Source organism: Macrotis lagotis, chromosome 2, assembly GCF_037893015.1.
Source record: "Macrotis lagotis isolate mMagLag1 chromosome 2, bilby.v1.9.chrom.fasta, whole genome shotgun sequence".
Taxonomy (NCBI): domain Eukaryota; kingdom Metazoa; phylum Chordata; class Mammalia; order Peramelemorphia; family Peramelidae; genus Macrotis; species Macrotis lagotis.
In genome coordinates this window covers 8,246,547-8,271,100 of record NC_133659.1, presented here as the reverse complement: position 1 = coordinate 8,271,100, position 24,554 = coordinate 8,246,547, and the positions used below count along the sequence as shown (strand labels likewise).

Here is a 24,554-nt window from a genome sequence, read left to right as displayed (position 1 = left end):
TACTATGTGATAAGAAGATTAAAGATATCTGGAAATCGGACATAAGTTAGAGATGAGAAATCTCCTAAATGTGAGAAAAAATGTTTTATGCTATGTGTGTTTGTATAAAAAACACATTGGCTTTTTTTGCAATATGAGTACAGAAATGCATCTTGCATGACCACATTTATAATTGACATATTGCTTGCTTTCTCGAGGGGTGGGGATGGAATAAGGAGAGAATATGAAAAATCAAAAATTTTTTAAATGACTGTTTAAAAACTGTTAAGTATAAATTGAGATTTAACAAAATAATTTTTTTAATTAAAAAAAAAATTAGATGTGTTAGCCAGTTAAGTGGCTCAGTAGACGGAGTACTGGACGAGGAATTAAGAAGACCTGAATTCAAAGATGACCTCAGATGATTACTAGCAGTATGATTCTGGGATCATCATTTAACCTCTGCTTCAGTTTCTGTTTCTTCTTTTTTTTTCCTTTTTTCTTTTTAGGTTTTTTGCAAGGCAAACGGGGTTAAGTGGCTTGCCCAAGGCCACACAGCTAGGTAATTACTAAGTGTCTGAGACCGGATTTGAACCCAGGTACTCCTGACTCCAGGGCAGGTGCTTTATCCACTGAGCCACCTAGCCGCCCCCAGTTTCTGTTTCTTCATCTGTAAAAAGGGGATCAAAAGAACCCCCTCCCAGAATTGCTGTGAGGATCAAATAACAATTGTATAGAACAAAAATGATCAAAACCTTTGTCCCAATGATACCCAATGATACTGAATCTTAAGGATATTATATATGCAGAGAAGGAAGGGGGAGAGAAGATTCATTTCTACAAAGATATTCATTACTATCTTAATAGGAAATATTTCTATTATTGTGTATATCACTTGGAAACTAGTTCAATAAATTCTGTTATATAAATATAATGGAATAAGAAATGACAAGAGGAATTAGGAGGAAAATGGGAAGGCACAAGAAGTGCTAAACACTATTAGGAAAAAACAGAATCAGGAAAATACATGATTGCAGCTATATAAGAATGAAGATTACTTCCAAATCCAGAAAAACCCCCAGAACTAAAAATTCACAAGGGCAACGAGAAACAAATGAATACTAGTTGTATTTGTGTTTCATTTTTGTTGTTCACTTGTTTCTGTCACACCTACCTCTCCTGACCTGGCCCTTCATGGCAGACCCTGAGGAGCTGGCCATTTCCTTCTCCAGCTCACTCTACAGATGAGGACTTGAGGCAAAGAGGGTGAACTGCCTTTTCCAGGATCTCATCATTACTAAGTGTCTGAGACCAAATCTGAACTCAGCTCTTCCTGACTAGACCCTGTTTATTTATTGCAATACCGAGTTAAATAACAGATAAACAATTTTGTAGGATCAATATTTATTCTCATTTCTATATCTGAAAATTAACTTTAGAATTGTTTTTAGATTTTAGAATTTTAGAATGTTCTTGAATGAAGAGAATGTTCCTATGCACCATGTGAAGGACTCTGCTAGCACAACCAACATTCCCCTTAAATTTAATTACCATTTACATTTTCCCCATAGGCAGAAAACACCAGTTCAAACACAGCAGATACCAGAGCCCAAGCACTGTGGTAAACTGCCTCAACTTCAGTTGGCTGGGTGGCAGAAGGAGAGCGCCTGGGCCTGGACTAAGGAAGAGCAGCTCTGCCTGCCTCAGTCTCCTCAAGTGTCAAAAGTGAACCAAAGCCCCTCCCTCCTCAGCTACTGTGCCTGGGAAGGGCTTCTCGTCGCATCAGAACACAAGGAGCTCTGGGCACAGCAGTCATGGTGATAGCACTGTTATTTATTACTTCTTACCACCCCAATCTTCTTGGCTATAAAACAGAGACATATAGAGGACAGGATTCTGAAGAATGTGTTTGGCCAACTAAACTTGGATATACATATTTTTTGGTATTATTCTTGTTTGAAAAGGGAGGTTTGGGGGGGTGGAAAACTTAAAGATCTTCTAGAGATCATGCGGCCTGAGACGAGACAGCTGATTAAGCTATAAAGACAAAGGATTTATATAAATTGGGGAGGGGGGATGAAGAAAATAACAGAAAATGAAGGGGCATCAAGGAAAAGGGAATGATAGGCAGTGTCAAAAGCTAAAAAGAGGTCAGAAGACATTGCCTTCCAAACACAACAAACTACATTCTGGTTGGAGCCCATCAGAGTGGGGAGGGTAAACCCTGAGCATCTGAGTGGAGACGCTGGTCAAAGTTGCAAGGGAGCAGGGGCCTTCCTGGCTAAGGACCAGAGCAAAGACCAAGGAGCAGTGACCAGTGACCACACTTCCTCCTGATCACACCACCTGAGAAGCATCAAAAACTTGCAAAACTCCAGAAGGAGCTCTGAAAACACAGGAGGGTAGAAAACCCTGAAGCTTAAGATGAGTGCCCACCACCACCACCACAACCCTAGCAACAGAGTCCAATTTGAACAGAAAGTTCAAAATCAGGAAATAGCCTGGGAAAATGAGCAAACCACAACAAAAGAACTTGACTATAAAAAGTTACTCTGGTGACAGGGAGGATTAAGACATGAACTCAGAAGAAGACAATGGAGTTACAAGGAAAACCTCAAATAAAAGGAAAAGGTGAATTGGACACAAGCCCAACAAAAATACATGGAAGAGTTGAACAAAGAAATGTGTGGTAGAAGAAAAATTAGGGAATGATGCTCTAATTTAAGATCAAAGAAAGAAAAGTATGGAAAGAGAATTAACAGTTTGGTAATAACTAAAAAATGAAGGAAAAAAACCCTTAAAATCCAGAATTAACCAAATAGAAAAAGAGATACAAAAGCTCACTTGAAGAAAATAATTCCTTAAAAATAAGAATTGGGAAAGTGAAACCTAATAACTCTAGGAGACATCAAAAAACAAATAAACAGAGTCAAATTTTTTTTTTAAAAAAGAGACTAGAAAATAGATTAAGGGAGATTATTTAACAATTATTAGACTACCTGAAAGCCACTTAGACATCCTATTTCAAGAAAATATCAAGAAAATTACCAAAGGTAAAATAGAATTGAAAGATCCAGTGATAATCTCCAGAAAGAGATCCTAAAATGAAAAGTTTCAGGAATATTATAGCTAAATTTCAGTACTTCCAGGTTAGAGAAAATACTATAAGTAGCCAAAAAGAAAAATTTCAAATATTATGGAACCATAATTAGGATTACCCAAGATTTAACAAGCATCCAAATAAAGGCTAGGAATATGATACTCTTTTTTTGTTTAGTTGGTTGGTTTGTTTCCGGGTTTTTTTTTTGCAAGACAATGGGGTTAATGGGGAGGCTAGGTGGGGTTCAAATATGGTTTCAGACACTTAATAATGACTTAGCTGTTAACCCCATTGCCTTGCAAAAACAAAAAAAACTTTTAAAAAAAAGACAATGGGGTTAAGTGACTTGCCCAAGGTCACACAATTAAGTGTTTGAGGTCAAATTTGAACTCAGGTCCTCCTGACTCCAGGGCCTGTGCTCTATCCACCATGCCACCTAGCTGCCCTTGGAATATGATATTCTTAAAGGCAAAAGTTAGAAATGCAACAAAGAATTGCCCACCAACCCAGGAAAACTGTAATCTTTCAGGGGAAGAAATGGAAATTTATTAAAATAGAGGATTTTCAAGCATTCCTGATGAAAAGACCAGAGCTGAATAGAAAGTATGACCTAAAAACACAAGACTCAAAGAGAAGCAGGAAAAGATAAACAGAGAAATAAAAGAGAAATAAATAAGGGCTTCTATAAAGTTAAAGTATTTATCTCTCAAACTAGAAAGACAGCACACATAAACTATTAAAAACTTCAATGTTATTAGTGCAATTAGAAGAAATCTACCCAGACCAAAGGCACGGGAGTGAGTTAATTGATTGTATTGGATAATATGACAAAAAAAAAAAGGAAGGTCAAGAAAGAAGAAGAATAGGGGAAATAATATCTAAGAGTAGATCATAAGAGAAAACTTTTACATGAGAAGGGAAAACGGGGGGGGGGGGTTACCCTAAATTCTAACTTCTTCAGAACTGATTTAAAGAGGGAAGAATATATAGGTGTGTGTAAATACATGTATGTATGTATGTATAGCCAATTGTGTTTACAGAACTAGATCTCACCCAACAAAGAAGGGAGGGAGAAGGAGATAAGAAAGAGAAGCTAACAAAGGGGAGGGAGGAGGAAGGCAGACTTTAGAGGAGAGACAGAATAAAAAGAAGATTCAAGGAAAGTAGGTTAGAGAGAATGCACAGATTGTAATCATAACTGACAATGGAAAGGAGACAAATTCACTCATTAAAAAAAAAAAAAGACAGCAGAATAGGTTACAAACCAGAATCTAAAAAGGTTATTTACAATTAATACACCTGAAACAGTGAAACACACACAAAAGTTAAAATGAAAGGCTAGAGGGGCAGCTAGGTGACATAGGGATAGAGCACCGGCCCTGGAGTCAGAAGGACCTGAGTTCAAATATGATCTCAGACACTTAATAATCACCCAGCTGTGTGACCTTGGGCAAATCACTTAACCCCATTGCCTTGCAAAACCCCCAAAAAACTAACTAACTAAATAAATACATACATAAATAAATAAAAGGCTAGAGCAGAATCTCTCATGCTTCAGCAGAAGTTAAAAAAGGCAGGGGTAGCAATCATGAACTCAGACAAAAGAAAAGCAAAAATAGACTTAATTAAAAGAGATAAGTAAGGAAATTACATCTTGCTAAAAAAGCACTGTATCAATTCTAAAGGCATAACACCAAAGAACATAGAATCCAAATTCTTAAAAGTTAAATGAGGTACAACAGGAAATAGTATAAACTATGCTAACATGGGACCTCAATTTACTCCTCTCAATGTATATAAATGTAATCATAGGGGGCGGCTAGGTTGGCATAGTGGATAAAGCACTGGCCTTGGAGTCAGGAGTACCTGGGTTCAAATAGGGTCTCAGACACTTAATAATTACCTAAGCTGTGTGGCCTTGGGCAAGCCACTTAATCCCGTTTGCCTTGCAAAAAAAACCCTAAAAAAAACCCCTAAAAACCTGAACATAATCATAAAATAAAGAAAAAAGAAATTAAGAAAATAAATAGAATGTTAGAAAAGTTTTATTTGGTAGACTTTGGGAGAAAAATAAATAGGAAAAGGAAGGAATATTCCTTTTTCTTAGGTGTACATCACATCTTCACAAAAACTTACCATTTATTAGGGATAAAAACCTCACAAATGGAGAACATATACTAAAATCATCCCTTTCAGACCACGTTACATTCAATAAAGGGTCACAGAAATATAGAATAAAAATTAATTGGACATGGCAAATATGTTAACACATTTGCTTGAGTTTACATGCAAATAAAATAGATAAGCTATTGGTTAATTTCATTTATAAAAAAACAAATTAGCAGTATCAAAAATGAAAAGGTTGAAAGTACCCCCCAAAAAGCAATCATTAGGAATTATTTTGTTTAGTTATACACCAGTAAAAGTGAAAATCTAAAGAGAATGGATGAATATTTACTAAATTATAAATTGCTCAGATTAATTGAAGAAGCAATTGAATACTTAACCTTTAGAAAAAGAAATTATACCAAGTATTGCAAGGCTGGATTCATTTTAGAAAAACTATCAGCATAACTGATCACAACAATAACAAATACAATAAAAGTTATATATCAATGAATGCAGAAAAAAAGCATTTCACAAAATACAACACTGCTATTAAAAAAGAAAAAATATGCTTTTCTTAAAATGTTAATTTCTATCTAAAATCTAGACCAAGAATTATCTGTAATTTGGATAAAGCCTTCCCATTAAGATTGGAGTTGTGAAAACAAAATTGTCCACTTTCACCACTATTATTCAATATTTTTCTAGAAATACTAGCTACAACAAGTCACAAAAAAGCAAATGAAAGGATTAGAATAGGCAATGAAGAAACAAAACTATCATTCTTTGAAAAATGAGATGATGTTAAACTTAGAAAACCCTAAAGAATCCACTAAAAAGCCTTTTGAAACAATTAGCAATTTGGGACAAGGACTCACCACAGCTCCCCCCAAAATCCTTCCAAAATCCTTTAAATAAAGCACTAAAGCAAATCCTGGGACTGGCAGAGCCCCCCAAAAAAAAGGATGACCAAGTTTTGCAGGAAAGGTCTGTCACTCCAGGGTGAGTTTGGTGCCCAGTAGAGCAGAGACTGCTTCCAGAGCTCTCAGCCCACAGATGGAAAGGGGGAAAAAAAATAACTAGTCAGGAGATGACAGGGCTCTCTTTGCTGGCCCTGGGACAGCATGAAGCACTACTACACCCCAGCTTACAGCCACAGTGGGGCAGGGGATCCTCCTCCCAGTTGAGGGATGATAAATGTGCTTGTGGTCACTCCCAGACCAGAAGCACAAGCAAGGAGAGGAATAAACCGCTCTCCTTACTCAATGCCAACTTTGGAAAACTGAACATTTATTTACTCTTTTTTTTTTACAAGGCAAGTGGGTTAAGTGGCTTGCCCAAGGCCACACAGCTAGGTAATTATTAAGTGTCTGAGACCGGATTTGAACCCAGGTACTCCTGACTCCAGGGCAGGTGCTTTATCCGCTATGCCACCTAGCCGCCCCTTTGCCCCCTTTTTTTTTAGATTTTTTGCAAGGCAAACGGGGTTAAGTGACTTGCCCAGGGCCACACAGCTAGGTAATTATTAAGTGTCTGAAACCGGATTTGAACCCAGGTACTCCTGACTCCAAGTCCGGTGCTTTATCCACTACGCCACCTAGCTGCCCCTGAAAACTGAACATTTACAGATCCCTAGCAGTATCTCTGAAAACAGCTGCACAGAATCCCTTAAGTCTGGGGTAATGCACCCTCCACCCTAAAAATATAGCCTCATTCTTAGTAAAGAGTTAAAAGTCAAGAACTGAACTGCAAAAATGAAAGATCAACAGAAAAAAAGTTCTATCCAGAGAAAATTATTATGGTGACAAAGAAGATCAATACACACTCAGAAGATAGCAAAGTAGGGGTGGCTAGCTCGCAGTAGTTACAGCACCGGCCCTGGAGTCAGGAGGAACTAAGTTCAAATCCAGCCTCAGACACTTAATAATTACCTAGCTGTTTGGCCCTGGGCAAGCCACTTAACCCCATTTGCCTTGCAAAATCCTAAAAAACAAAAAAAAAATAGAATTGGCCAAATTGAAAAGGTGGTACAAAAGGTCACTAAAGAAAGTAATTCCTTAAAAATTAGAATTGAGCAAGTAGAAACTAATAATTCTTTGAGACATCAAAAAATAATAAATCAAAGGAATGAAAAAAAAAAACTAAAAGACAATGTGAAATAGAAAACCAACTGACCTGAAAAACAGATTTGGGAGAGATCATATAAAAATTATTGGACTTTCTGAAGGCTATGATCAAAAACATGAATCTAGACATTGTCTTTCAAGAAATTACCAGAAAACCATCCCAATATTCTAGAACCAGAGTATAAAATAGAAATTGAAAAATCTACCAATTGTCTCCAGAAATAGACCCAAAATGAAAACTCCCAGGAATATTATAGTCAAACTCCAGAGCTCCCAGAACAAGGAAAAAAAGATTACAGTCAGAAAGAAACAAGTTAAGTATCATGGAGCTACAGTCAGGATACCTTAACAATTTAGCAGTTTCTACATTACAGAATCAGCGGATTTGGAATAAAATATTCTGGAGGGCAAGGGAGCTAGGATTACAACTAAGAATCACCTACCCAACAAAACTGAACATAATCCTTCAGGAAAAAATGGACATGGAAGAATTTCAAGCACTCTTGATGAAAAGACCAAAAGCTAAATAGAAAATCTGACTTCCAAATACAAGACTCAGGAAAAGCATAATAAGGTAAACAGGAAAGGGAAATCACAAGGTAAAACTGTATGCATTCCTATACAAGGGAAGATACTTGTAACCAATAAGAAAGTTATTATTAAGGGGGTTAGGGGTATATGTAGGCAGAGGGTACAGGTCTGAGGGTTGATATCTAAGAAAATAAAATTAAGGGGCGAGAGAGCAATGCAATGGGACAAAGGGAAAGGGAAAGATAGAAAAGAGTAAATTATCACACCAAAAAAGAGGAAAATGTCCTAGGTACCATCTCAATTCTATCAGAATGGCCAATATGACAAACCAGAGAGGAGTCTGATCAAAGTTGGAGAGAATATGAGAAATTTGGGACACTAATGGCCAGCAAGACCACTAGTGGGTCTCTATCCTGATGAGCTTGTGAAAAAGGGTAAAAATCCCACATGGACAAAAATATTCATAGCAGCTCTTTTTGTAGTGTCAAAAAATTGGAAACTGGAGAATGGCTTAACAAACTGTGGTGAATGTATGTCAGGGAACACTATTATTCTATTAGAAACAAGGAGGGATGGGAATTCAGAGAAGCCTAGAGGGATTTGCATGAGCTGATGCTGAGTGAGAAGAGCAGAACCAGAAGAATATTGTACACCCTAATTCCAACATGGGGTGATGATCCATCTTAATGGACTTGCTCACTCCAACAAGACTATTCAGGGACAATTGTGGGGGATTTGTGATGCAGAATACCATATGCATGCAGAGACAGAGTTGACCAAAGCAGATTATCTTCATTGTATATAACTGAAAACAAATAAAATAATTATACAATAATAAAAAAAAATTTTTTTAAGAGGCAAGAAACAGCATTTACAGTGGAGGAGAAGATGGGGGAGGTGGTGGGGGACTGGCTGAAAGGGGGAATGACATGCATACCCAGTTGGGTCTAGAAATCTCTCTTACTGTACAGGAAAGGAAGGAAGTTTAGAAGCGTGCTCATAGAAGGAAGCAATAGTCAGAAGCAAACCACTTTAAGAGGTTCTGAGTGAAAGAAGAGAACAAGGGCAATATAGTTCCCATATTTCCCTGAAAATCAATACTTTTTTCAGGAGGTTCATAACATGAGACCTACCCCCAAAATGAGCCCCAGTTAAGATCATCCGCCAGACGGGTGCAACACGCGATGGACTTATTAAATTACAAAATAACACTATCAATCTCCAATTAAACATAAATGAAAAGATTGTTGCCATCATACTTAAAGGATGATACAAAATATCCTTAAGTGTCTGTAAACAGCCAGGTGGGCCCGGGCCGACAAACCCTGCTGGGCAGCAGAGGCCGGCCGGCACCCTTCTGACGGACATCCTGTGGCAGCACGGCTGGCACAGCTTTGCGTTAATTCGAGTCCTGCCCAGCGAAGCTCTCCGTACCAGGAGCCTCAGCCCGGCCTTGTCACCGGCCCTAAGCAACCCGCGGAGGCAAAGCCCGGCCCAGCCGGTCCGGCCGGCTCGGCTCCAGGGCCGAACGGAAAACGAGGGACCGTCGGCCAGCCACAGAGGCGGCATCCCTCGTGGGGGGCCTGGGGGCCCCAAAGGCGGCCTGCCCCGGGCAGGGCTGGGGAGCCCCGGACGCGCGGCCTCCCCTTGCGGCGCCCCCGGGCGTCCCTGGGCCCGGCCCCGGGGTGTCCCGCGCCGCCGCCGCCCTCCTCCTCCCGCCGCCCCGGCCCGGCGCCCCTCACCGTGCGGGTCCTTCTGGCCGATGTGGTGGGTCCGGATGAGCGACGACAGCCGCCGCACGTCGCCCTTGAACACGCACTCGTGCACGGGGTAGAGCGAGGGGCCGCGGCCCGGCTCCGAGGCGGCGGCGCCCGCGGGCGCGCAGGCGGCGGCGCAGCGGCCCGGGCCGGCCGGGGCCTGCGGCGGCTTCAGCGGCGGCCGCGGCGCGCCGGGGGCCGGGCCGGCCGCGCGGGGCCCCGGCCGGCCGGCGCCGCCTCCGGGCCCGGCCCCGCGCGCCGCCGTGCAGGGCCCGGGGGCGGCGGCCGCCTCGTCGTCGCCCGGCTCCAGCAGGTCGCCCTCCTCCTTGCCGCAGGGCTTGGGGTCCCGCCGCAGGGAGCGGATCTTCTCGCCGGTCATCGCCGCCGCCGCCGCCGCCGCCTCGGCCTGGGGCTCCGCGGGCTCCCGGGGGCGCTCAGAGCGGCCGGGGCGGCCGCGGCGCGCAGCAGCCACTCCCGCGGCGGCCCCGGCCCCGGCCCGCACGCATGTCCCGCCGCCGCGGCCCGCTCCGGGCTCGCCGGGGGGAGCCCGCACCTCGCCCGCCGCCGCTCGGCTCACGGGCCGCCGCGGCCCGCGGCCATCTTGCCCGCCCCGCTGCTCTCGCGAGAGCTCGGCGGCCGCGGGGAGGGGAGCGGCGCCGGCCCGGCCCGGTCAGGAAACACCGCGAGACGAGCGCGGCCTCGCGCCCGCCCGGCCTCGCCCCCATGGCGGCCCGGCCGGCCCGCGGCGCTCCCGGCCCGAGGCCGCGGGGCCGCCGCACGTGCCGCCCCGCCCCGGGCCCCGCCCCCAGGCCCCGCCCCCGGGGCGAACCCCGGGGTCCGTCTCCCGCCCGGCCGGCTGGGGGGGGTGGTGGTGGCTCGGGCGTGACGTCACCGGCAGGAAATGACGTCGCGCGGCGCCCCCCCCCCCCGGGCGGCCTCGCCCGGCCCCGCCAAGGTGACGTCAGGCCTCCGGAGCGCCCGGACGGGGCGGGGGCGGCGGGGCGGGGCCTGCGCGGGGGCGGGGCGGAGGAGCAGGCGGCCACGTGGGCGGCCGCGGGGCGTGGCGGCGGCTGCTCCCTGGGCCCCAGCGTCTGGACCGCGGGCACCCCAAGCCTGGGGGGAGCAATGGCGGGGAAAGGGGGTGCAGGAGGCGGGGCCGGGCAGGTCCCCAAGCCGGTGGGCAAGACGCCGGGGGAGGGGGCGGCGGCGCCTGCACGGGGCCGCGGGGTCCGGGCACAGCCAGACCTGCGGGGGGCCGACCCCCGGGGGGCGCCGGGGGGAGGCGCCGGCTGCATGGCACAGACTGGCCCCGACCGGATGAGATGGCGTTGGGGGAGCTCCCCGGGCGCAGCGTTTAGCAATTGGAGGTGCTCTGCGCCCCTCACCGGGCCGGGGCGGGGGTCCGGGCACAGCCAGACCTGCGGGGGGCCGACCCCCGGGGGCGCCGGGGGGAGGCGCCGGCTGCATGGCACAGACTGGCCCCGACCGGATGAGATGGCGTTGGGGGAGCTCCCCGGGCGCAGCGTTTAGCAATTGGAGGTGCTCTGCGCCCCTCACGGGGCCGGGGGGGCCCGGCCACATCCCACCGAGCCCGGAGAACACGACGGCTCCGAGAATCGAGGCGGAAAGTAGCTGCTCCATGCCTCTCTTTCCGTCCAGAGCCTGGAGCAGAGGAAGCCGTGCCACCCAGAGCTGGAAGGGGCTGGTGGGCAGGGGCCTGCCCCGCTGCCCGCTCCGGGATGCTCCCTAGCAGCCCAACGCCGGGCACATCCCGTGAGACGGGCCGCTGCCCATCGCCGAAAAAGCCCACAGCATTATCTCCGCCGGCCACAGCGCTTTCACCTTGCTGAGGATTTTCTCTTTTGCCTTTTTTCCCCCCAAAGATGGTTGCTAGTAACATGAGCAAGTCGGCCGGTCACGGGTATGGACGTGGCGTCTGGATTCCAAGTGACATTCCTATGCTACCTACCATGTTCCATCTGCTGATAAGACCTGAGCGGGCTGTAAAAATACCTGCAAAGTGATAGAGCCTCTCCCCCCATTTCATCATCCAGCACCCGGGGGCTGTAACTGGACACTCCAGGCCCTCCCAAGATGAATCCATGAGGCTCGGACAGAAGTTACAAAGGAAGAACAGACCAGACGCGGCTGAAATCGGAGCTCTATCTAGGCGGGAGATGAATCGTGACACTTAATAGCAGGATAGCTTAAGCGCACCCCTCCATTGACCCGTATCAGCTATGACATCTGCCATTGTTCCTTCTCAAATATTTCTTTTGCATTAACAAAACATTTTCCTAGATTAAGACAACCAGGCCTAGGAGCATTCTGATTGGCTAAGCATTTTAACCCTATGGTCAAGTGACAGTATCTAGAGCAAGCCTAGAAGCATCTGTCAAGAATCCAGCTGAATTACAAAGGATAAACACCCCTCTTCCCCGCAGAGGAAACCCCCAACCCTCTTGTCAGGCTTGTGTCATCACTCCCACTTCCAGTCCTGACAATTGGCCTCTCTTTTACTCCATCCTGGGAACTTCCCTTTGACCCAACTAATTTTGCTCAGATCTTGCCAGGTCTACATTAACCAATCAGAATAAGCCCTTGTTGGCCGGAGGAAAAAAGTTGCCTGGGAGACAAGAGGCTTCTAAAGCTTACAGTGGAAGAGAGTTTCTGACTGAGCCAAACCCTTAAACACTTTCTCTTTGACTCTTTCTCTACTTCCTCTTTTTTCCTAAAAGGGCAGAAGTGGGAAGAGCACCCAAAGGAGAAAGGACAAACAATCCCAGAGAAAGTTTCCAGTTGGCTATTAGGGTGGTAGAGGATGCCTGCAAGGGAAAGATGCCAAGGGTATGGGAAGGAAGGGAAAGAGGAAGGGGCCTGCCTTTTGGTGGGGGAGGGGAGAGCCTTCTTAGGGAAGCTGCCTGATGACTACTTCTTAGGTCTAAATTTATTCCTTTCAATGGACAAATTTAGTTTGTGTGCTCAAGAGGTAGCTGTGGTTTTATCATGCGAACATTGATTTTCAAACTCAAGATATGGATAGAGTTGAGAAGCCATTGAAAAAGTATGCCTATAAAACATCCAAGTGAGAACTCTCTTCAGGGCCTCATTGCCCACCACTCACATTTAAATTGTCTTGGGTACTTTTTAAAATTAGATCTGTGTTTAAGGATAGGATTTCTCTCTCATTACATTCAATTTGGGCCAATGTATACCATGGAAATAATGTAAAGACTGGCAAATTGCCTTCTGTGGGGGGGTGGGGGGAGGGAAGCAAGATTAGGGGAACAATTGTAAAACTCAAATCTTTCAAAGGAAAATTTTTAAAAAATTAGATCTATGATCTGAGCAACAAAGGGAATGCCCAGTGAGGAAACTCTACCACTATAGAACTGGACCTTCCCTAAAACCAACCACCTGAGAGATTACAGGCCTGTGGTTCCTTGCCTAGTGTCTATCTGAAAGCAGACCTGAACCCAGGTCCCTATGACCCTAAGGCCAATCTGTATCTATATACTGCCTCTCTATATCTCAATCTCTGTGAATGGTATTTTTAAAGAAACCCCATAACACATCAAAAGTTACAATTTTGTATTGATTAGTATGATATAAAAATGAAGTTAATAATTTGGTTTCTAGAGCTCCTTTTCATAGGTAGACTTTGGGCCTGGGAAAACAGAATAGAAGCCACTCACCCATCATGACAGGTCCTGCCCCCAAATTGTGATTGCCTGTGTTGAGTGGTGTATCAGTATAACCTATACTTTATTGTAACCCCAAAATTATACTATCAACTCAGCTATTAGCACAAGACTCAACTTGGAGGGTCACACATTGTTGTATTGTCCAGCATGGTGGGCATCTGACTCCACAAGAGCAAGGAGAAGCTCCAAGGAATGGAGTCATCCCCCCATGATTTGCAAAGGGGTTCCTTACAAAAAAAGTAATTAATAAACCCCTACTGATTTCCTGGCATTCTGTCTCTGGCCTGCTTTGTCATGACCAGGTTAGACACGGTGCAGCAAAACCTCAGTTAACAACAAAAAGACCACAGCTAGAATATAGGTTAAGGGTCTGAGACAGGAGCTCACTGGGTTGTTTGGTATCTTTTCTGCTTCAGTAACTCAAAGATGAGTGAGGCACCTGGGGGTTCCCCCGCACAACAGTGGTCACACCTTGTTACCACTATACTGACTCAGTTGTGCCTGCAAGTGTTTCCTCACTTAAGTTGAGCTGTTTCTTTGACTCTAATCATATTTTTGCCCCTAATCCTCCTCTAATATCACCTATAAAATAGGACAGCTAGGTGGCACTGTGGATAGAGCACTAGCCTTGGTATCAGGAGGATCTAAGTTTGAATGCGCCCTCAAGACACTTGACTCTTATTCGCTGTGTGACTTTGGACAAGTCACTTCACCCTGGTGCCTCACATCCAGGATCATCTCCAGCCCTGATCCATTTCTGGCCACTGGACACAGTTGGTTCTAGAGGAAAAAGTGAGGCTGGTGACCTAGCAGACTCCCTCACTAAAATCCAATTCATGTGCTTTGTCATAGCATCACCTCCCTTATGTCATGGTCCTCTTTGAGAATTAAGGACAAATATCACCTATAAAATGCTTTCAGTTTACCTTCCCAGATTTCTATTCTTATTCTCCCTAACCTTTAGATTGAAGGCAAAGGAAAAGTTAAGACTGTTAGTCAGTGAAGTGGAGAATGGAGCAGAGACCACGAAAAGAGTGGCTTATTCTGGGCCAGGCCTGACTTGGACCAGTTTCCTTGTTCTAACTCCAGGCTGGGTCAGAATGCTGTATGTGTAGAGAAGACCAAAGGATGGTTGGCAAAAGCAAGTCTGCCAAACAGTATTGTAGAAAGCATATTTAGGAAAGCTATGGCATCGGTTCAGGTCCTCTAGAAATAATATCTTGAAGACAGGATGTGTTGAGTAGCACTGAGTTCCAATGACACGACTCACCTTCTCTTCATCCAGCCAGAAACTGAGGGGGGGAGGGCAGGGGGACTCCCCTTCAGTCAAAAGTCCCTCAAACCTGACTTCTTATGCACTTAGGAAGTTATGTTAATAATGTGAGTTTTAGCCACTGGACCCAGTTAAGTTCCAAGGATAGTGTAATTGCCTTTTTAGGAAAAACTAGCCTTTGCTCACATGGAAGAAATTTTCCAGTCTTAGTTAAGAAAAAATGTCTACATGGAATTTTGAAACGTGGAGTCAGAGTAGTGAGCAAAGGATTTGACCTGGAATCAGTCTACAAAGAGCTATATTTTATATTCACATAAGAGACCATTGAGCCTCTTCACCTGGTGGACCCCTGGAAAGCCACACCATCTCCATGGGACTCTTCTTTAATATGTACTTGAAGCAGGGCCCAGAGGAATGATATAATCATTTGCCATGCTGGATTTGAAGGTCAGGCCCTTTGGGACAAGAAAGACTAGTTAGGTACAAGGCTACCCATGTGCAATGAGGACTCTCTTAGCCACTGCTTGGGGACCACCTCTGTGGCATACATATACTGGAGAATACCTGGAGCCAGGTGCTAAACCACTCCCCAAGCACCACCGTTGTCCCAGCCACAATAGAAATGAATTGAAGTAAAGATCACCTGGGTGAAGGGTTGCCACTTTTTTTCTCTCTCTGAGCTAGAACCATGTGCTCCAGTCTATGCTGCTGGAACAATATGGCTCCAGCTCCATGTGGCCGGATGTATGCTGATCTCTCCTCTTTCCTTCTCCCTTTTCTCTAAGTTTCTTTCCTGACCCACATTAACCTCAGCCTCTCTCTCTCTCTTTCCTTCAATGAAACTATTTCGTTCCTGCTTTAACTATCAATACATGCAGTGGGATCTAAGCTTTTTCTCTCTTCACTACTTCCTACTGGGCTGGAGTCTTTGGGTCTAAACCCAGTCACTCCTGACTATTTTCCTTTCCTCTTTCCCTCGGGCATTCTTGCCTCAACCTGTACTAGTCAGTCTATCCTCCACTTGCTATCTCTCCAGGTGAAGTTTAATCTGAGAACTGTTTGTGCTTTGCAGGCCTGTGAATAACAAATCTGAGCTTTTACACCTTCAAAGTCAGAATCATGAGTTCTGCACTTACAGAGCCCTGATCTTTGGGATGGCACTGCCCAATTCCCCTGGCATCATACTTAAAACCAAAGCTCATAAGTCTCTTAGCAGTGCACTGGTTTTTACCATTACTACCAGAAAGCCTATATTCATTCAAAGTAAAAGTAAAAAGCATTAAATAAACATTTATAGCATATTAGGTCACCAGAAAAAATTGCCTTGTGACCTCAGGATTACACTGTCTCACACATTACTCTACCAAAAGGACAAACAAGGAAGCTACCTTATGTTGAAAGGATCCATAGACAACAAACTGTCAGAGTATAATGTTTCTCAAACTATATTCCTGATTGCTATAGATAGAACTCAGCCTTCACTTCACAGTCACCTTTGCCACAACGTGAGAAGTAAGATCCATGAATATCTCCCCCTATGTTAATTATAAACTCAGTAAGACAAAAGACCAAGATGATGGCAAACTTTTCCTGCCCTCATGATGCTTTAAGTCCAAGAGGGGCAGCTGGGTAATACCAGGATAGAGCACTGACCCTGAAGTCAGGAGGATAGGAGTTTGAATGTAGCCTCAAACACTTGCCACTTAATAGCTATGTGATCTTGGGCAAGTCACTTTACCCTGGACTGCCTTGCATTCAGGGCCATCTCCAATCATCCTGATTCACATCTGACCACTGGATCCAGACAGCTCTGAAGAAGAAAGTGAGGCTGGTGACTTAGCACAGCCCCCCTCACTCAAATCCAGTTCATGTGCTTGTCATGGCATCACATGCCTGATATCATGATCTTCAAGAACAAAGGACAAACATCAAGTCCAAGAAAATACAGCAAGTCATCAAGGTCTATTGTATAAGGATAATAGTCTTTTGATGAGCAATTGAATGACTTAATATCATGCAACCTTCATAGTCAGACCCAGGGAGGTTAATGATTTCCCCCATCCTTTGTTTTTGGATAAATGTTCCCATCTTGGTTCCATGAGTCACTGTGGTCAGATGGCCTCCACCTATAAGTTGATGGTAAATCCTAGAAACTAAAACTTCATGTCTAACCTATATTTTCTGTCCTTTTATTTCAATCCAATGTTTTTAAGGTATACAAAACTAATTCCAATAATAAACATATACTCCAGATCTCTTAGCATCCAGATTCATAAAGGAAACATTAGCTAAATTATAAGAAGACATCAACTGTAACACAATAATGAGAGAAGACATCATTATCCCTCTCATTTATAGGTAAGTCTAAGAGAAAGGTAAAAAAGGGGGAAATGTTGAACTAGAATTAAAAAACATGGTATCAGGGCAGCTATGTGGTGCAGTGGATAGAGCACGGGCCCCGGAGTCAGGAGTACCTGAGTTTAAATTCGGCCTCAGGCACTTAATAATTACCTAGCTGTGTGGCCTTGGGCAAGCCACTTAATCCATTGCCTTGCAAAAAAACCCAAAAAACTAAAAAAAAAAGATAATATCATCTTCTAAATTGAACTGCAAAAGAATATATGTATTTCTCATCATAACAGGTAATTTTTTTTCAAAACACTGACCATGTATTAGGGCACAGAGGTATTGCAGACAAATGTATAAAGACATAAATAGTAAATATCTTTTATAGCCCATAACATGTGAATGGTAATATATATGTATGTATGCTTGTAATTTTTGACTTATTTTTCCAAACCCTTAAGAACAGAAGAGGTTGGAAAGTCACCTTTCTTTTTTTTTTAGTTTTTTTTTTTTTTGCAGGGCAAATGGGGTTAAGTGGCTTGCCCAAGGCCACACAGCTAGGTAATTACTAAATGTCTGAGACCGCATTTGAACCCAGGTACTTCTGACTCCAAGGCCTTTATCCACTAGCCACCTACCCACCCCTGGAAAGTCACCTTTCACATAGATGATAAGAAAGCCTCCTTTCAATAACAATTATAAAAGGTGAGCCTAGTCTTTAGGAAAGCCTCCTCAAATGTAAAAGATGAACATTGTCTTTAAGGACAGATGTAAATTTTTTTTTTCAGATATGAATTTGAATGTAAAAATGTTAACATAAAAAACAAAGGCTTGCCTGATTGTTTCCCAAATCCCATCAGAATACCACCTCCCTTTGAAGGAGGAGGATTTCCATGCTTTGTGAAAGCATTTTAACAAGGTGATATTTGTTCTTCATTTTGGAAGATCCTGAAGTCCTTGATGCTATGCCAAACACTTTCTCCTTTGGAGCCTACTTGATTCTGTGACTAGATAAGAATCAGGACAATTAGGGGCATCTAGGTGGCACAGTGGATAGAGCACTGGCCCTAGAGTCAGGAAAATCTGAATTCAAATCCAGCCTCAGACACTTAATAATTACCTAGCTGTGTGGCCTTGGGCAAGTCATTTAACCCCACTGCCTTAAATAAATTTTAAAAAAAGAATCAGGACAATTAGAGATAGCAGTGAATGTGAGACAATCAGGTTAAGTGACTTAGTCAAGGTCCTACAGCAAGTGTCAATGTCTGAGGCCAGTTTAGGGGCAACTAGTGGTGCAGTGGATAAAGCATCTGTGCTGTGGTCAGAAGGACCTGAATTTTAACATCACCCATGAGGAATCAAAGTCCAGAGTGAGGAGGGGGCACTTTTCCTGAATTAATGAAAATATTGATAAGGACTCTTCCACTATTAATAGGCATGATTCAAACATATTCTGAATTGGAAGAGGACACTCCTTTGGTAGATAAGTACTGATAAACCCACCTACTAAAGATTCTGCCTTCTGATTGTACAAACGTCTGTTGTACTCTGCAGAAAGCTTCTGAGGGTTCAGTCCCAGTGATCTCCCTCTTAGGTATAATTGGATGTAGGCCTAGATGAACGATTAACATGTAGGCTAACTTACTCTGCTTCATTACGGCCAAAATGTAGGAAGTTACATACAATAAAAGTAGCCATTGGTTCAGCAATCCCAAACAGACATAGATCCAAAGGAAGACCTAACAAAGAAATACCGAATAATGAGTAGGTCAGAGACCAAATCATAGAAACAAGTAATTATGTGATGAAAAAAACTGATATTGAAAGCACATGTCAAAACTTCTGGATACAGCTAAAGCAGTGCTCAAGGGGAAACATAATCTTACAAACCTGTATTAATGAAATGAAAAAATAAAGGACTAATGAACTAGCTATGCATTTGGAAAGTCAATAAGACCCTGCTAAAATAAGCACAAAGGAGGAAACATTAAAAATTATAAGAGAAGTATAAATATGAAACCAAAAAGGTGGTCATAATAAAGCTACAATTTGTTTCTTTGAAAAGACGAATACTCTGCTGCCCGGGCTGCGCGGGGCGGTAGCCGGAGCAGCGTGGGGGGCGGCGCGGAGGCCGGCACCAGGCGGCCGGTGCCGGTGCCGGTGCCGGTGCCGGGGAAGGCGCACAGATTAAGTTAGACACTAAGCGTGGGACTTGGCAATACCAGACTGCTCCAAACAATGGGTCCTTTCTGATTCCTTTGTATGACAAGGGGGATTTCATCCTAAAGACTGAACCTCCCCTAGGGTGGAGTTTTGAACCAACAACTGGGGATCTTCATGTTGATGGTATTAATGATATCTGCACAGGGTTTTCTGTGAATGGAAAGGCACTCAGCAAAGGACAGACTGGGCCTGCTGGTGTTCAGGTTCTGTTAAGAAGCATTGGGAATGAAGCTCATATACAATCTGCTGTGACTCAGCCTGGTGGGAAGTTTGCATTTTTTAAAGTTCTTCCTGGAGAATATGAAATATTTGCACCTCATCCAACCTGGACACTGAGAGAAGCTAGTACTGCTGTTGGGGTAACTAATGCCGATGCTTATGCGGCTGGTCCCTTAGGAGTTGCTGGCCATAATGCTTCTGGTTGTGTTCCAAGGGATGGGGAGCCTATGAAAGGCGTTAAGCTTCTTCTCTTTTCCTCTTCGGTAGCTAGAGAGGATATCCTAGGTTGCAATAGTTCTCCGGTTGATGGGTTCCAGTCTCAGGATGAGGAACTGGTATTTGTATGTAGTGTTATCTCAAAAGAAGATGGCTCCTTCTTCTTTTCATATATACTGTGGTTCCATTCTACAGAGGGGAGAGGATTACTTTTGATGTTGCTCCGTCTAGACTGGACTTCATTGTCCAGCATGACGGCTTAAAAATTGAGCCTGTTTTCCATGTCATGGGTTACTCTGTCACTGGCAGGGTGTTGAATGGCCCAGAGGGAGAGGGTATTTCAGATGCTATTGTCATAGTGAATCATCAAATCAAAGTTAAAACAAAAGGTGATGGCTCTTTCCACCTGGAGAACACAGGAAGACATACAATTCATGCTCAGAAGGAATACCTCTACTTTGATCCTATTACTGTCAAAATAGCACCTAATACTCCTCAGCTGGCTGACATAGGGTTCAGTGTCTGTGGTTCCATATCTATAACTCGATTTCCTGATACAATCAAGCAGATCAATAAATACAAAGTTGTCATGACATCGCAGGGCAGGGAAAAGTCTTTGATCACAGCAGAGACTGATTCACGTGGAGAATTTTGTTTTAAAGAAAAATCAGGGAACTATAAAGTTCAGGTAGTTGTTTCTGAGGCAGAAACCAGAGCAGGACTTTCTTTGAAACGCAAAATGCTGGGGCAGCTAGGTGGCGCAGTAGATAGAGCACTGGCTCTGGACTCAGGAGTACCTGGGTTCAAATCCGGTCTCAGACACTTAATAATGACCTAGCTCTGTGGCCTTGGGCAAGCCACTTAACCCCATTGCCTTGCAAAAACTAAAAAAAAAAAACAAAAAAAAAACCGAACCAAAATGTTTCCTGTTGTTGTAAACAATGGGCCAGTGATGGGTGTGACCCTTTCCCAGTTTTTGGCCTCAGTTTCAGGAAGTCTCTTGTTTGGATACCTGTGGTTACTTGCTGGTGACTTTGCAATCCATAAGTCCTCAGGGGGAGAAGCTTAGTGTACAATTGTCTGGCAAAGTCAACTCTATGACTTTTTTTTGAAAAGACTATTCTTTTTTTTTTTTTAAGATTTTTTTTGCAAGACAAATGGGGTTAAGTGGCTTGCCCAAGGCCACAGAGCTAGGTAATTATGAAGTGCCTGAGACCGGATTTGAACCCAGGAACTCCTGACTCCAAGGCTGGTGCTTTATCCATTATGCCACCTAGCTGCCCCTAACTCTTTGACTTTTACCTTTGATAATGTGCTTCCTGGAAGATACAAAATAAGTATCATGCATGAGGATTGGTGCTGGAAGAATAAAAGTCTAGAGGTGGAAGTTACAGAAGAGGATGCATCAGGAATTGAATTTAGGCAGACTGGCTATATGTTAAGATGTTCACTTTCATATGCAATTACCCTGGAATTCTATCAGGATGGAGATGGACCTGAGAATGTGGGAATTTATAATCTATCCAAAGGAGTGAACCAATTCTGTCTGTCAAGACCTGGTGTGTACAAAGTGACCCCACGATCTTGTTATCAATGTAAACATGGATATTATACTTATGACACATCTTCTCCCAGTATCCTGACACTAACAGCCATTCGTCACCATGTTCTTGGAACTATCAACGCTGATAAATTACTGGATGTTACTGTGACCATTAAGTCCTCAATTGACAGTGAACCTGCCTTGGTTTTAGGCCCTCTAAAGTCTGTGCAGGAGCTCCGAAGGGAGCAGCAACTAGCTGAAATTGAGACTCGCAGACAAGAAAGAGAAAAAAAATGGCAAAGAAGAAGAAGGAAGAACAAAGCCCCCAGTTCAAGAGATGGTGGATGACTTGCAGGGTCCTTTTTTATATGACTTCTCTTATTGGGCATGATCTGGAGAGAAAATCACTGTTACACCTTCATCTAAAGAATTCCTCTTCTATACTCCTTCAGTGGAAACAATTGTCAGTGGAGAAAGCTGCCTGGGGAAACTGATAGAGCTCTATGGAAAAGCAGGACTATTCTTGAAGGGCCAGATTCACCCAGAGTTAGAAGGGGTTAAAATAATCATTAGTGACGAAGGAGCCACTTCTCCACTAATAACAATGTTCGCTGATGATAAAGGTAGCTATAGTGCTGGACCATTGCACAGTGACCTAGAGTACACTGGGACATCACAGAAGGAAGCATTTGTTTTGCCTGCACTGGAGGGAACTATCGGAGACTTCAAAGCTTTTGCCTTGGCAGGAGTAAGTTTTGAGATAAAATCTGAAGATGATCAGCCCCTTGGCAGCTGGGGGGGGGGGCTTCCGATCCAACCTTCTGACTCAGGACAATGGGATGCTTTTTCAAACTTGAGCCCAGGGCAGTTTTGCTTTAAACCCATGATGAAGGAGTTTCGTTTTGAACCTTCTTCACAAATGATTGAAGTGCAAGAAGGGCAGAATCTGAAGATGGCCATCACTGGTTACAGAACAGCTTATAGTTGCTATGGTCCAATTTCTTCCCTAAATGGGGAACTAGTACAAGGAGCTGCTGTGGAAGCAATAGGACAGGGTGATTGCAGTATGTATGGAGAAGATACTGCAACTGCTGAAGAGGGAAAATTCAGGCTTCGAGGATTATTGCCTGGATGCATATACCATGTCCAACTCAAGGTAGCAGGTAATGAACATATTGAAAGAGCCCTCCCCGAAAATCGAGTAATTGAGGTTGGCAATTCTGATATTGATGATGTAAATATCCTAGCTTTCTGGCAGATTAACCAATTTGATTTAAGTGGAAATGGGATCACTTCCTCTGAATATCTTCCTTTATGATGGGTAAAGCTTTACAAAAGTGAAAACCTCAATAATCCAATTCAGACCGCCTCTTTGGGTCAATCTCTCTTCTTCCATTTTCCACCATTGCTTAGAGATGGAGAGAATTATGTTGTAATGCTGGACTCTACCCTATCCAAATCCCAGTATGACGACACCTTGTCTCAGGTTTCTTTCACTGCCATTGGATATCACAAACATATTACTTTGATTTTTAATCCAACAAGGACATTGCCTGAACAAGATATTGGCCACGGGTCTTAGGTTGCATTGCCCCTGACATTGCTACTGTTGCCAGCAGGTTATAATTATGATAAGCTTATTCCTTTGTTGTTGCAATTGTCAAGTTGGCTGCAAGGAGTAGGAGCCCTTGGTCAAACTGCCTCTGACACTGGTGCCCCAGAGGAGGTAAAGAAACAGGCAAAGGAGCAGAAGATCCGTCGGACGTGAAGAAAAAGACATGTTACTTAGACTCAAACCTAGGCCAGGCTGAGGCTAGGTGCTTTGGAAGCAAAGCTTTCCTGACTGTACAGTGCATTAGCTAAATGAGGGATTGCAGAAAACTTCTGAGAAATTTCTGTTTATTCCACGGGCCTCCCAGTACAACGGTACTTTCTTTTTCAATTCTCTATGACCCCTTGCTGTTTTAAAATTAAGAGTTCCATGATTGGGACCCCCTTTCACTCTGCTGAGCACATATTTTAGAATTGAAATAATTTATTTTTTGTCATGGAAATATTTTAAGCTCTCCTGGTGATGGCATTAATTTGGAAGAGGAATTCCAGTCCAATAAACAAGATTATCAGTTTCTTTAAAAAAAATTAAAAAAAGACTAATAAAAATGATAAACCTTTAAACAATCTGATTAAAAGGAAAAGAGGAAAAGCCAAATTAGGCAACAAAACAGCAAAGGAATATGGCGAATTCACAACAAAACCAGGAGAAATAAAAGGAATAATCAGAAATTGCTATGCACTATTATTTAATAATAAATTGAGAACACAAAAGAAAGGGATAACTTCAAAAAGAAATATAATATATAATATAAGAGATATATTTAACTATAATGGAAGCCCGAGGGCAGGGGATTCCTAGTATATTGATAGGAGAATTTAACTCAACCCTTTTTTTAGGGTTTTTTTTTTGACAAGGCAATGGGGTTAGGTGACTTGCGCAAGGTCACACAGCTAGGAAATTAGTAATTGCCTGAGGCCGGACTTGAACTCAGGTCCTCCTGACTCCAGGGCCAGTGCTCTAACTACTATGCCACCTAGCTGTCCCTCAACTCTTTTTTTAATGGTACCAATGGGTTGCTAGATGATATACTGGATGGAATGCCAGCAACCAACTTGGCACACTTCCTGGCATACCCCTTGTACCTTGGTTCAACTTAGCAATGATGGGGTTACAGATCTATTTTTTCTGCTGATGCTCAAATTCTTCCTTCTCTCGGTAGTCTGGTTCTTATTCAGGCAGTTAATTATTTCATTATTTGTCAATGATCTTCTGTTTTTCTTCATTACCAATTTGCCATATATTTTCTCATCCTCTTCTGTAGCCTTCATATTGAAAGCATAAGTTCAAGTGCTTTATGAGAAGGCACCTTGTCCCTCTGCTTTTCATCTTCAGCCTTGTATTCTCAGCTTCCTGAGAATTATGCTCAATGCCATCTTTGCTCAGATAACCTTTGTCATTAGGAATAGTGATCCTGTTTTCCTCGCCTGTTCTCTTATTCTCATCAGACACATGGAGGATGCCATTGGCATCAATGTCAAATATTTTTCAGTCTGAGGAATGCCACTTAGTAATAATTCCTGTGAACTCAAATTTGCCAAACAGGTTGTTATCCATTGTCATTGTTCTCTTACTTTCATAAACCTGAATTAGTATATTAAACTGATAGTTCAAGTAGGTAGTAAAGATCTGTGTCTGCTTGGTGGGGATGTTGATATTGTGTTTGATCAAAGCTATCATAACTCCACTAATATTCCAATTTCAAGGGAAAAAGAAGAGACAACCAATAGCAGCAAGTCCTATACATTCTCAGGGTTATCTCCAGACAAGATGACAGCCTGACAACAGTCTCCCCAGGTTTGATACTCTTGTTGAGCTC

The 24,554-nt window shown here is 43.6% G+C and overlaps 2 protein-coding genes across 2 annotated transcripts in view; one reads left to right on the top strand and one right to left on the bottom strand.

The window, feature by feature from the left end:
- ANKRD13C (ankyrin repeat domain 13C) overlaps positions 1-10,031 on the bottom strand; it is a 52,855-nt gene extending 42,824 nt beyond the window's left edge. The window contains exon 1 of the mRNA XM_074221194.1: positions 9,585-10,031. Coding sequence (XP_074077295.1) covers positions 9,585-9,978 — 394 coding nt within the window. The 5' untranslated portion in view covers positions 9,979-10,031. The remainder of the gene's footprint in view (positions 1-9,584) is intronic.
- Positions 10,032-11,497: 1,466 nt separating this feature from the next.
- Positions 11,498-22,891, top strand: LOC141511152 (BOS complex subunit NOMO3-like). The gene is given in 9 exon segments (XM_074220427.1): positions 11,498-11,602; positions 19,025-19,748; positions 19,751-20,314; positions 20,495-20,573; positions 20,575-20,678; positions 20,873-21,411; positions 21,413-21,906; positions 21,908-21,963; positions 21,966-22,891. Coding segments are annotated over 9 exon segments (3,591 nt in total).
- The last annotated feature ends 1,663 nt before the right edge of the window (positions 22,892-24,554 follow it).